At 36.7% G+C, this 13,534-nt stretch overlaps 3 protein-coding genes across 3 annotated transcripts; 1 reads left to right on the forward strand and 2 right to left on the reverse strand.

Annotated features, from left to right (window-relative positions):
* The first annotated feature begins 2,688 nt into the window (after window positions 1-2,688).
* Window positions 2,689-3,656, forward strand: LOC108116851 (zinc finger and SCAN domain-containing protein 9). Its single transcript, XM_017228905.2, is given in 4 exon segments — window positions 2,689-2,764; window positions 2,822-3,258; window positions 3,260-3,432; window positions 3,497-3,656. Coding segments are annotated over 4 exon segments (846 nt in total).
* Window positions 3,657-7,293: 3,637 nt separating this feature from the next.
* On the reverse strand, window positions 7,294-7,644 carry LOC108116853. Its single transcript, XM_041818936.1, has one exon. It carries the CDS (start codon window positions 7,642-7,644, stop codon window positions 7,465-7,467), a length of 180 nt encoding a protein of 59 aa, XP_041674870.1. The 3' UTR covers window positions 7,294-7,464.
* Window positions 7,645-7,850: 206 nt separating this feature from the next.
* Window positions 7,851-8,126, reverse strand: LOC108116807 (hemotin). Its single transcript, XM_017228855.2, has one exon. It carries the CDS (start codon window positions 8,115-8,117, stop codon window positions 7,851-7,853), a length of 267 nt encoding a protein of 88 aa, XP_017084344.1. The 5' UTR covers window positions 8,118-8,126.
* Between the last annotated feature and the right edge of the window lie 5,408 nt (window positions 8,127-13,534).

Genomic DNA, 13,534 nt, shown 5'->3' on the forward strand with positions numbered 1-13,534 from the left:
GAGTCCAAATCTTGCCGTGACTCGTTTTCCGGCTTTTCGAGATTCCATTCCAAGGATTGACAGCCAGCCGTGTCGCTTCATTTGTATGTTGATGACAAAATTTGCAATGCAATCTTAGGCATCGGCCTACTGGGAGGCCACCAATAAAAGTGGCTTACGTGCCACGGATTAAAGTTAAAGAACCAATTCCCATTTTGATATCTTTGACGTGGCAGTGGCACGAAGGTTGCATCTGAGTTGCAAAGCCAATAAATATGATAAAGACTGTTGGGTCACAAAAGAGTTTAAAGTAAAGTTTAAAAGATGGTTTTTCTACCTTCTTCGTATCGAAAAAAAGGAAGTTCTTACTTATAGTTATAGGAAATATACTTACTCAGATTTGAACCTCGTTTTTAGTTAGTAAGTTTGAAAGTTAAGAGGCCGAGAAAAATCAAAATAATTTAGCAGTATTTTATTTAGTTAGTTAATGCGGAAAAGAGCGACTTAAGTACTTTATCTTTTACTGAATAAATATTTATATTTTTTCAAAAAGTATGACCTACAAACTTTAACTCCCTCTAAAGGCTACTAAGAAACCCTAGACTAACCCTAGTTACTAACAACATAATAAGGTTAATCCAGCCTCTCATTTGCGACTCATTGTTGACATCGCCGACAGTGGAAAAAAAGGAAATTAGATGAAAAAACATAGAAAAGCCAAGAAGGAAAAAATAACCGGAAATCTCATTTGTCGTACGTGCATATTTAACTCGAAAGTAGATTCAGACTAGTAGTACATGGGCATTACTAACTTTAGTGACCGCCCAAGAGTATGCAATAAAATGCCATCCAACTGCCGTAAAGAGCTCGGCAGACACAAACGCAATTTCGATGTGCTTGTGTACTTGAAATAGATTTTTAATAGCCCAACTGACATACACAAATAAACAGAGAAGCATAGAGAGGAACGATGGCAACTCCTTTTCAATGGCATTGGAGTCCTGCTCCTGCTTTATGCCAGCCTTTTGTTTGGCAGTTGAAAGCATTTATGCGATTTTGTCGTTGGACCAAAACATGAAGATACTTATATATGTGTGTGTGTGTGTGTGTACACAATCCCCATACATATACAACTCACATTTGCCAGTGCAAATATAAGTTTATGAAAAATGTCATTTGTTTGGTCCAAAGATATGAACTATTTATGGACACAGAGAAATGAACAGCAAATTTGCTGTTGTCGAAACGAATTAATGTTTAGCTGGAAACAATTTTCCTTTGATGGTTGTCTCCCTTATTTTTCGGTGAAGATTGATAAAGTGCGTTTCGTGAAGAATGAGAGCTTAACATAAAATAAGAAAATTTTGAAAATGAAACTAAGATTTAAGGATGTTTCTAAGAGTAATTAACATAAAATCACGACATAACGAACTGCAGGGATCTATTTTATTAAGGTCAAATAAGCTAACGTCAAGCCTTTTGATTAATATTAACAGTGATGAAACGTACTGTCGTCGAGACTGATACACTTCGAAATGACCTAAGTAATTTGCTGGCCCAATATTTTGTGGTCCTATTGGCCATTTAACAGCCGAACAACGAGCTGGCGGTAATAAAGTGCCAAATAAATGCAATAAAGCTGTTGGAACAAGTCGTTCTCGAAATTGGTAGTGGCAGTGGAAGTGGGTGGAGAGGGGGTTGGAGCGAAGTAGTTGCCATAAATGTTCTCTCTTCCGGCTTTTATTACAAAACACACTCAAAAACGGCAAAAAAAATAAAAAGAACAAAAAAAAATGAAAGAAAAATGCAAATAAATAAACGCAGCGAACTGTCGAACAATTGAAAAGTTCCTACCACAATAGAGCTGGGACTTAAGTGCTTACTGAAGGAGCTGCAAACAGGAATAGTCCTTAAAGCGATTCCAAGGCTATGGCTGGGTGGTGGAGAGCTTCGTTTGCTTTTGGCACAACAGGATTACAGGCAAATTGCAAAACGTCTTTGCATGTCTTAAAGAAGCACACACACACACACTCTCACACACATACATACGAACTAATTTTATTGCTCAACACATTCGTGCCTTGTTTATTGCCCAGCTACTAGCCCCATCTCTTTTAAATGCTCTCTACCTTTCTCTCTCTCTCTTTCTCTCTTTCTTTGAAGAGCAGTTCTCCAATTTCGTGTGGATTTTAACAAGAAAATTGTTTAAGTGGCTGCTCTTGAGTTTCCCGATGAAGGCAATGAATGAGGTCTTCTTGCCAGGTTTTTTAAAGCTGCCTACTTACTTCACCTTCGGTGGTCAATTTTGCAGTCTTAAGGTTTTTTACACAGAGGAATAAATCAATCTACACTTTAAACTAAGAAGTTGACTTGGAATTTACGATATGTGTCAGAACTAGAATGCTACACGAAGTTATACTTTGAAATAGAATAAATATTTAACTTTAATTAAGGTAAAAATGTAAGGAATCTAATTATGATTATATAATAATTATTAAAAAATATGTAAAAATCCATAAAAACAAGATATGCTCTCAGTGAACAGCTAAATGCCTTAACCTTAAACTAAAGGTCAAAGTGTAATTTCCAATCGACTAGTCAACATCAAATAAAAACAGAGTAGGCTAGTCTATAGCTGACTGACTTTTCAGAGCCTGTAAAATCGAGAAAATTCAACGGCAGCTCAGTAGTAAGGTGTTTATCGTAATAATGCCAAACATTTTTCGCAGTTTTCTCTCGAATCGCTATGATGGCAAGCACGAACGCTTCTACAAACGTTATGAAGGTAAGATTTTCTTCTTATAAACCAAGAACAAAATATTAAGTTTCATAAAATATACAGCCTTATATCGAAGAATTCCAAATATGGCACCAATGCCAAGACCAAAAACATGTAACAACCCGAGGATAGTCCCAAAACTAGAGTCAAAAACAAAGTTTAACTATTATTATGGTAGTAGGGAGCCCACCAGCGATTGGCGTTTTGGCGATGCTATACCAATTGTGGCCAGAAGGGAGATGGAGGAGCGTCTGGGCGTTCAGCTAATGAGTCTCCAACCAATTTCAGAGAACTACCTGGTCAGTCACATAATCTGGGAACTTAAAATGCCCGAACAAAGCCTTGACTTGATACCAAAAACTAAAAAGGGTATCAAAGTAGGCATCATTACGGTTGTACCCGAACCTTCCAAGACTGGCTCGAAATTTCTAAGGAAAAGGCGAGTCTTGGCCAAAGTAACAGAGCCAAAAAATGCTATGGTCACGCCAATAGAACAGCAAAAAGAAACCGGCGGGAAAGAGACGTTTTAGGCGGCAGGGCGAGCAATTCAAATGTAGTGATTGTATTAGGAAGTTTGATCATTCTTGGATGCTGATTGCCCACATGAGAAGTCACACTGGAGAAAGACCCTTTGTGTGTCCGGAAAGGTCTTGCCAGAGGTCCTTTGCCGATCGGTGGGTAACTTTGATTGTAATTTTTACAATTTTTTTAATCTTTATAAATATCTAATATTTACAGCTCTAATCTACGCTCTCATCAGCGGACATTGGGCCACCACGAGTGGCAGCATCAGTGTGGACAGTGTGGCAAGTATTTCAGTCAAGTTTGCTACCTAAACCGCCACTCGTTGGATGCTTGCCGCAAATACCTGATGATCATTATGCATAAGAAATGGTAGCTTCTAAGTTATTTTCTTTTTAACAATGGTTACAAGAATAAAAGGTGTTGTATTTAAGAATAAAACTCATAATTGGCTAACTTGTTAAGTATAAAATTAACATTTTTTTAAGTTTAAACCTCCCAACATGTTAGGAGTTATGTAGATTCCATTCATCAATACTAAAGCTGCCATTTTCGTATGGCCTCATATCTACTTAACATTTCAAAGCAAGGCACCTCAGCCTTGATAGCGGCATTTGGCCCAAACGTATTGGCCAAGTTTCAAGTATCGCCGTCCAGACCAAATGCACACATACTCAAAAGCACAAACACACATACGCACACACACACACACACTTTAACATCGGATGCAATTGCGTTCAATGCAACTAAATTGGCTCATTAGCAAACAAAGTGCGGCAAGGCGTTGGATAGGTTGGGGAAAGGTGCTTTCCAGGACGAGTACCATTTTCTTTGGCCAGCCAAAAACATTTTCCCGAGGAGTGTCTACGCCGCCTCGTCGATTGGGCCAATCCTCAAAAGTTCCAAGTGCAAAAGTGCTCCGTTCGGCGACTAAATCAAACAATGCCAATAAAACTACACTGAGAACAAATTTGTTTCGGAAAAGTAAGAGAAAGTTATGTTAATTACCTTTACCTACTAATAATAAATAATTGTTTTAGTTTCATCACAGATCATAAAAAGTAATTTCAAAAGTATTAGAAATTTATCCATTTAACAAAATAATTTTTAACCAAAATAAACCTTCTAAAAATATTTTTCTTTTTTTTCGGTACACCTATCAAATAATGCCTTAAATAAATCATATTAATTAAAAAAATATTTTTAATACTTTTAACCAACATTTTTAGGCATAAAAAACGGCCTACATTCCCCTTCTTTTTCTTGCCTGCATCAAACTGTGAGTTTTGCCGCCGCCTAAATGCTGGGGTACATGCACACTTCTTCTGGGCAATTAATGATCCTGATAGAGGGGGGCACAGAGAGTGACAATTGTGAGAGGTGTGTGGCGGGTTGGTTTATCTCTTTAAGGATACGACTTCGATTGCGGTTAACCCTGGCCGCAGTGTAAATCCCACATTTGGCGGCAGCAGCTGCACGGCCAAGTGCCACGGTCGCAATGCAAACAGTTCGATGCGATTCGAAGGAAGGACGACGGCTAATGCCTTAATTTATGGTCGCCAGATAAACAGGATATGATTTAAGGACCCCCTACCCCTCAACCTTTCTCAATGTAAAACATGTGTCCACTAAAATCCAATTACTTAAAACGAATGTCGAACAATGGATGGAAAAGAACGAAATGAAATACGAAATGTATCGTTTTATTTAAATATTTGATGAGCTCCCGTCACCTAATAAAATTGTAAAACATGAGCATTTTATTGGGCAAAAGTCTTCCGAATTTCTTTCTTGGTCCTTGTATTTTTTTGTATCCTTCGCTCCTTGTTGCTGCTCCTCTGGGTAACTTGGCTAAAATAAAAAGAATGAAAGGGGTGGGCGGGAAGTTGAACTAAGTGAATTTTTACGCCACCATGAACGCAAGTCGCGTGCTGCAGCTGAAAAAAGAGATATAAGAAATGGGGGAAGGACTTAGAAGGACGTTTGGAATACCCTAGGAAGTGGATTATTTAAGCTGAATATGAGTTAAGAGAATTCTTTTTGGGATTTGACTTTATAGATTTTAAAAAGTTCATCACTCTAGGAAATAATTTAAAAATAATATTAAAAATATTTTATCATAAAACTTGGCTCCCTTACTCATTCTTTCTATTATGAATTCAATTTCTTTTAAAATTTAATTTTAATTTTTAATAAGTAAACTACAAAAATACCTTAATCTAGTGTACCAAGATAACCATCAGCAGCCACAGGATCCAAGGCTTTCCTTTGGCGAGTAGGAGAACGTATTTTTAAACTAATTTTCCAACTGGGAGCATTTCGATGGCATTTAACGTGCCAGCCATCAAGGAGATGGCAGGACACTGCTGCAAGAACCAAAGGAGCAGCCGAAGCTGGTCAGTTGAGCCGTAAATTATTTTAGCGTTTCAATTTGGCTAGAAGGGAGACACCAACAGCCGCACCACTACCAGTCATTGGCTGAATAGTTCCCATAATAAAGAATATATATATAATATATATCCATGCTTATTGCTTCAAAGTTAGCCAAATTGATGAGCAAATAAAGTTGACTAATTCAATACCATTTGCATTTTGCAATGACTCCGTTTTTTGGAAGAACTTTTGCTAAATAAGTTGCTGAGAAATTATTCTGATAACTCAGTTTAGTCTGCGTTTAAGCTAAGAGCTAAAAGAAATGTTAACGACTAAACAAATTAGAGAACGAAAATAAAGAAATCAATTTTGTTAGCTAAAATTTGTAATCAAATATTCTGAAAAATACAGATTGGCAGATTCTGAAATTCATTACAGTTTTTAAAAAGCTTTGATGGGCAAGCTGCCTGCAACAATGTAAACCATTTAATTGCTGAAAAAGGAATATAAACTTATCTTTGCCATCAACATCTCCAACCAATTTGCAAGACCAGCAAAATTCCAGATTTCTCTAGACATAAATTTACAGAACAGCACAAGAAGAGTTACATTTCGATTAAATATTTTTCTCAATTATCAATTACCAATTTCCCTAATCTCTTTAATTACTCAAATTATAATCTTTCCAAAGTTCACTTTAGACTTTTCGTTGACTTAATTTAGTTAATTTAATTTCCCCTATGACCTGAGACAACTTCGTTGCCGAGCTGCGAATGAAAATGTCATTTATTAGCGCATCTCGTCCCGCCACCGAGGGCCATCAAAACCGCTGCCGTGCAGCTCTAAATTTTCTTTGCAGGTCGTGAAAGGAGACGTCAGCGAAGATGCATAGCCAAGTTTTTTGGCTAAATTTATGGCCCGTCGTAAGCAACTAACAACCAACAACACCCGGATACTCTTAGCCAACTACAACTACACCCGCAGACATCACGTTCTTGGCTTAAACTGTACTTAAAGGTACTTCGGTACTTCCCAATGAACTCATCAAACATTTTATTACTCTAGGCCATGGGACACATAACACCCAACAGTTTTTTTTTTATGGAAGTGGATGGCGGATGGAGAAAAATAAAAATTCACTGCCATTCAGATACAGAATAAATGATTCATAACTGATTTTGTAAACAGCAAGAAAGGATACCACTGACTAGTTTTTTCACTTTAATAAATACATTTATTGTTTCCTTTTTTAAGATTAAAGAAATAATTTTATAAAATCCATAAAATCAGGTTATCTTTTCTAAGGCACAGCATTTGTTTGTGTTTAAAAGTTAAAAATATTCTTGTGGAAATATAGGCTAAAAATTCAAGTATAAGTAAAAAGTCTTTAAAAATAAATATTTACAAGAACATTATCTCTTTGGTTTATTTATTAAGTTTGTAACGTTTAACACACTTTTTAAATATTTTATTTTCCTAATAATTTCTCATTTTGTTATGCTTTATAAACAATTTTAATTTTTGGTCTGGAAGCTTACTTAAAGATTAAAAACAACAGCAAAAAATATAATTTCCGAATTGGTATATATAGAAAGCAAATTTAAATAAAAGATAAAAACATCAAAACAAAAAACTGAACAATGTTCATGTATTTTTTGCATATATCACTAAAATTTATCACCACAAACAAAAAAACTTTTGTTTTGTATTAAAAGTAAACTTGTAATTTCAATTTAAATGCCTTAAGTTAAGTTATGTTTTCTCTCTGTGCCTGTGATTCACATTTGTTTAACTCGAATCGATTCGCTTTGTCAATAGACTTGTACTTGTTCCACAGAGATATCTTCGGCTAAAGAAGGCGACAGCTCACGCCCCCGGGATCTGCGACACTCGCGGACATTCAAATACCAATAGTAAAAATATATGAATACCATTATTAAGAAAGCGGGTCCGCAAATAAAGTAGGACAAATGAATTTGACCGTCAGCCATCGTAGAGCACTGCCTAAAAATAAGTTAAGTTAGTTAAAAATTTCTCCTCCCTCGGGGTTTAAAAATTTAAAAAAAACATTTCAAGCCGATTAAATCAAAAAATTCGTTTTAAATTTTAAATAATTATAAATATTTATTGCCAGTACTAGACATCAACACACTCTTATAACTTTTAAGTATAATTTTCTTACAAAATCAATCAACTTTCAATAGTTTTCCGCACTACTTTGACTGTGAGTTAGTTTTGTGAGGGCGATTATTGAGTAGCCGGGAGTGATCGACAGCCGACTCAGAGGCAGATGCAAGAGAGCTTTCTGATCTTCGATACGAGCTCTTCGACGATCGCGAACACACTGATAGCAGTGATAACAGTAGCACACCAACACCATTGAAACCAATACACCGAACGGTATCAGCAGAAAGAGATTCAGTTCCATGCTCTTAAAATTTTCCAATAACTCTGAGATTTCCATCTTGCAAAACGACGCTCGAACAACGAGCTGAGAATTAAAACTAAACAAGGAACCGAAAATTATACATATTTTGCGCTCAAATGGGGAATTATTTTATACAAAATGCACAGAGAATAAAAGTTGTTATTATGTTTTATAAATTTATTATTTATTTGTTAAAATAACCATTACCATTTTTATTTTCCAATATAAGGATTTTATATTTTTTAAGTTATGTAAAGAATTATATACAATTTTTGCTATAAATAAATAGAAGTTTTTCTATATTATTATTATAAAAATGTTTAATTTTCATAAAAAAACATTTTTAAATGTTTTCGTTATATTCTTTTCTCTCTCTCTCTCTCTTTCTGTAATAAAAAATTTCTTCAGATATAATGCAGAGACCAAAGCCCGTATATTATTTATATACTTGACTTCTATTAACCAAACTTTTGTTTTCTTATCTGTTTAAATAAGTTATTATTATATTTAAGGCATTTAAAATATTAAAATGTAATAAAAATAATAGAAACTTTAATATTTATGTGTACTGCATTAATAAACCCCCCAAGTTTAAGATAAGCACAAACTTGAGTGAATCATGTAAGGCCGCTAAATAAATTCCCATCGCATTATTATTTTCTTTGTCTCATCCCACTGACGACGATCCCAGAGGTCTCCAGAATCTCGGGACTATATCCGACTATCCCAACGATAGACAAATATATATATATATATATATATATAGAGTAGATATATATATATTTAGAACTCCAAGTGGAACGCGGCGTCCAGACGCAACTCAATTCAAACTTTGAAATTGTGCGTTGTTGTTGACTGCGACTGAGACTGCGACTGCTGCTGCTCCTGACATTTGATGCTTTATGATGGAGTAAAAAGCAAAAACAACCAAAAAACAACAACTAGATATATGCCAAATCACAACAACACCTCGTATCCCACATTCCATACTCCGCCAGTCCTCCAGTCTGATGAGCAAAGTTTGCTTTTAATTTAAAATTTCGCCGCAGAAAAGTAGATGTATGTGCGATTTTTTGGGTTATTTTTTTTTTTTTGATAAAAAGTTGATAAAAATGATGTTTAAAGAAGGCGCTGATAAAAGAAAAACCTTTCGTTAATTATGTTTGCCTTTGTTGAATTTATAAAAAATATACATTTACTAATAAATACAAGAAGAAATTTAGGAAATATTCTTAAAGTTGAGGTTAATCTTTGATAAAAACTTAAATTTATTCAAATCTATACACAAAATAAAAAACCCAATTAAAGAAATAACTTTCCTTCTGCCCTAGTTTATATATTTTTCTTGTAGCCCAAAATAACTTTAAGGTGCCGCAAAATATTTTCAACTGAATTGAACTGCATTTTTTGTAGGATAAAAAAAGGACACAAGTTCCGAGTTCATGAATTGAAAATCCTTTTGTATTGCTTAAAATTCTTTCGATGAAATAAAATTGTTTTTGGCCAACTATGTTTGAGGTTCAAAATGGTTGGTGGTAGGAGGTGGTAGGGGGGAGTAAGTTTTGAAAGCGTAACAACAACTCACTGGCACACACACACACAACACGAAAATATATACACAACGCACACGGAATGGATATTTCTCATTCAATTTCGCAGGTGTTTGACTCCATGTCGGAGGTGTTTTTGTATCGAAAGGAATGGGAAAGCCTTTGTCGATTCGAGGAGTACGTGGTTTGGTTTTGGTTTCGGTTTCTAGTTAGTTTTCGTTTCGTTTCGGTTGGCATTTAAGCGGATTTTCAAATGCATCCCAAAATGTGCAAATGGACCAGATACTTTGTGGATCCAAGCTTATAACTCAGGGACATCCGCTAGGATTTTGATAATGATAATGATAGTAATGTGACTGAAATGATAAAAATATTATGATAAAGGTTGAAATTTAAACAAAAATTTACTAGAAAGTTGTATAAATTGAAAATAAAGGAACATAAAAAGGAGAACTTATTACAAATCTTGAATTAAAGTGAAAAACACTTAAAAATCCAACTTAAAATGCTGCAATGCCCACCATCCTTAAAGAAAATCTAGTAATATTTAATTCGTGTAATTTCAGGCCCGCATTTAGTATTACAACCGCTGTTTGTTTGCTTTTTGCCGTATACTTGCAACACCTAACCCAACCCGACAAAAACCAACATTTTCCACCACAAACCCACTTTTATCGTATGCGAACGTGTTGCATACTTTGTGGCTGCAGCTGCTGTTTGTTTGCCTTTTGCTTTCAGCATTTTATGATACTCGCGATAATGATGGTTGGCCACAGACACATTAACCCCCAACCGCACATCCAAGCCACCCAGCCACCCACTTATTTACACCTTTCACGTGTAATTAGATGCGCAAGTTAAGTTCGGGCGTGTGAAATTAATTAAAACTTTCGCTGCTTAAAGTTTCCAACCCCAAAAAGAAAGTAACGATCAACTTGAAGCTCCTCTCATATGGAGAGTTTGTGGGGAATCCCCGCCAACAAATTGCCGCTAGTCAATGTCGAGCCACAAGAAGTCAAGTGCAAAAGTGGCAAGTCCATAAGTTTCCAGTTGCAAGTTACTGATTGTAACTTACAGCATAAATCAGAAATAGTTTAGCCCCCTGTCTGCCCCCATTTGTCCATTTTGTCTGTCTAGCGATTGTCTATCATCGAAGGCCATCAGCAGACAAGCGACGAGTTTGGTTTCAGCATTCCACATCCCATTTGCCACATCCCATATGCCACATTCCACTTACTAGTATTCTTCCCCATTGGATTGCTTTTACCCTTTTTGGGGGGTGTTATAATTTTTGATAGTAATAGGAATTATTTTACTAGAATTAGGAAATCTGACCCTCATTTTCAATGCTATTTAACATTAGAAAAAATGTCTCAATGTTTTATATTTCATCTTTTATCAAGAAAGGAATTGGTTTTCCAAAAGGGTATTTGCCACTTTGGCTTTCTTAACATAACTTCAAATATTTGTTATTCTTTTTGACCAAGTTCCCTTCGGCATTTTCCACAGTTTTTGTTTGGCTATTGCTGACGCTGTTTGTTTTCTTCGCTGTGGCCCAACATGCTGCATATTTATGGCATGCCGCAAACGTTTATCTAAACTACATAAAGCAATAAAAGTTAAAAGTCAAATAACTGTGTAGTACGGTTCCTTGAAGTTAGCCTTGTTGCTGCTCCTTCGTTTGTTATTGTTTTTGTTATTGTGGCAGGGTGGCAGGGTGTTGTGGCAACAACTGCTGAAAACAGATGCTATTGAGTGAGTCTGCAGAAGCTATGAACCCATGCCGAAAGGATGCATCCTTGTGGCCGGATCCGCCCTTTGGGAAGCTAAAACAACCGACCGTGATGAGACTCGTTATGGTTTCGGTTTCGTTGGAGAGCAAACCACCTTTAGGAAGTGTGAGATCTAAATTATCCACAGAATGAGGGATTAGGAGATAAAGGATAAAGGAGATAACAGATACTCTTCTCACTTCGATTGGTAGCAATTAGAATCTTAAGGTCTACCAAAGTAGTTATAAGCCAATGAAAACGGAACAAACGGGGTTATGAAATCTTGTTTGTACTTAAGGTTATTAGTAAATGTTTAACATTAGAAAATATTTTTACGTGTAAAGCTCTTTACTTTGACTTAATAGCTGAATATCTTCTTCCAAATAATATCCATTTCCCACCTGAAGCGAATTTCCCCAGTCGATCTTTACCTTTGGCGCTAACAATCCAAGGTTTCATGTATCTGTTTACACTTACAAGCTGTCGGATCGAACTGCAGATAACTATGAACTCGACTCGGCAATGGGAAAACAGAAAAGTTGGGTGAGGAAAAGTGGTTGCCACGCTGGAGGTCGAACAATACACGAACGTCATGCACGTGCATGGCTCTTGTCCTTTGGTCCTCCCAGTTCTCCCTGTCCTCCATGTCCCTGCTCCTATTCCTGGCGTATCCTTTTAATCCTTTTGCCAATGCATCGCATTGCCTTGCATCGAGTTTGATTTCACACGCGAGCACAAAAACAATAATATTATGCCACAAACACTCGATGCCAACGAACATGGCCCATGTAATCACACTTGAGCTCCTTGCCCAGCCACACAAACACACCAATACACACTTGAAGTGGAAAACTCAGTGGCACCCACACACACAGACAGACGCTGGGAAAACTCTCTCTTACTCACACCCACACACGATGGCAGCGAGATTGCAAAACTTCATTATATGCCCGTTGGCAGACAGGAGCAAAGCAGAAACCTATATACACTGGCAGAAAATCAAAATCTGTTTGGGCTTATAATCAATTAGTGGTATTTTTTCTTAGAGTTCTGAGCCGAATTTATAAGGCAGCAAAGTCAAATGATGTCCTCAGTTCCTCCCAATTTCTTTCAGTGTTTGATCAGGAGTAGCTGATGTACTCCTCCTTCTCCGTTCACCTAGAAACGGCCAGTTCTTTTCATTTCTATTTCTGTGCCTGTTTCTGTTGCTGTTTCTGTTTGGCTTTGTTCTCGACGCTCTGCGTTGTTGTTGCAGCCACTGCTGCTGCTGCTGCTTCTGCTACTGCAGCCTTTCGCCTTTGGCCCGAATGGCATTGAGCTTGAAAATGTGTTTATTTGCCGGCACACACACACACATTCAGGCAGCAAGTGCCTGCCATAAAATCGCTGAATCCATCCACGACGACGCAAACAAGCTGCCATATGTCGGCGGGTGGTTGGGGGTGGATAGGGGGAATCTTACCGCCTTGTAGGTGCCACACGGGGTACCCATACACTCACCCACCCATCGACATTTGGAATCAGCATCATCATTCCCGTCTCGGGGCAATTGTTGTGCATGTTTTTGTTATCTGCCGGCTGGTTGGCTGTAAGGAATGCTAATGCCACTGCCACTGCTATTGCTACTACCAATTCCAATACCAATGAGACTGCCATAAGTGCACCTCAGGTGTTGGCCAACTTGGAAGTCCTTTTTGGGTCTGCTTGGCTTAAGTTACACCCAAAAAAATGATTATTTCTTAATTATGTGAAGCAGAAAGAGGGTTGGCAGATTCTTAGGTTACTGTCTTTGTTTGTAATGGGTTCAGTTTTTATGTTAAAGTAAGTGGAGTAACATTCTCACAGCTGCTTAAAAGTATGCAAGGAAAAAAAGTATATTATTGGAGGACATTTTAAGGAATTTCCCCTTTTGACACTCTTTAAGGCATTTCTATCTTTGAATTTTAAAAGGAAAATAATAAAATATTTATTACACATTTACATTGAAATTTCAACAGCATATTCATCAATTAAATTTAAATTCAAATTATTTATTTCCGTGTACCCTTATGCTGATGACATTTCTCTGGTTATTTCTTAACTTGCCTCTCGACTTGAAATTAAATTCCTTTGGAAAATCGGATGAAAGGGG

The sequence above is a fragment of the Drosophila eugracilis genome, unplaced genomic scaffold (assembly GCF_018153835.1).
Source record: "Drosophila eugracilis isolate 14026-0451.02 unplaced genomic scaffold, ASM1815383v1 contig_415, whole genome shotgun sequence".
Classification (NCBI taxonomy): domain Eukaryota; kingdom Metazoa; phylum Arthropoda; class Insecta; order Diptera; family Drosophilidae; genus Drosophila; species Drosophila eugracilis.

Excerpts from the sequence above, each read along its gene's own strand:
- LOC108116807 (XM_017228855.2), bottom strand. The coding sequence starts at position 8,117 with ATGGAAATCTCAGAGTTATTGGAAAATTTTAAGAGCATGGAACTGAAT.
- LOC108116853 (XM_041818936.1), bottom strand. The coding sequence starts at position 7,644 with ATGGCTGACGGTCAAATTCATTTGTCCTACTTTATTTGCGGACCCGCT.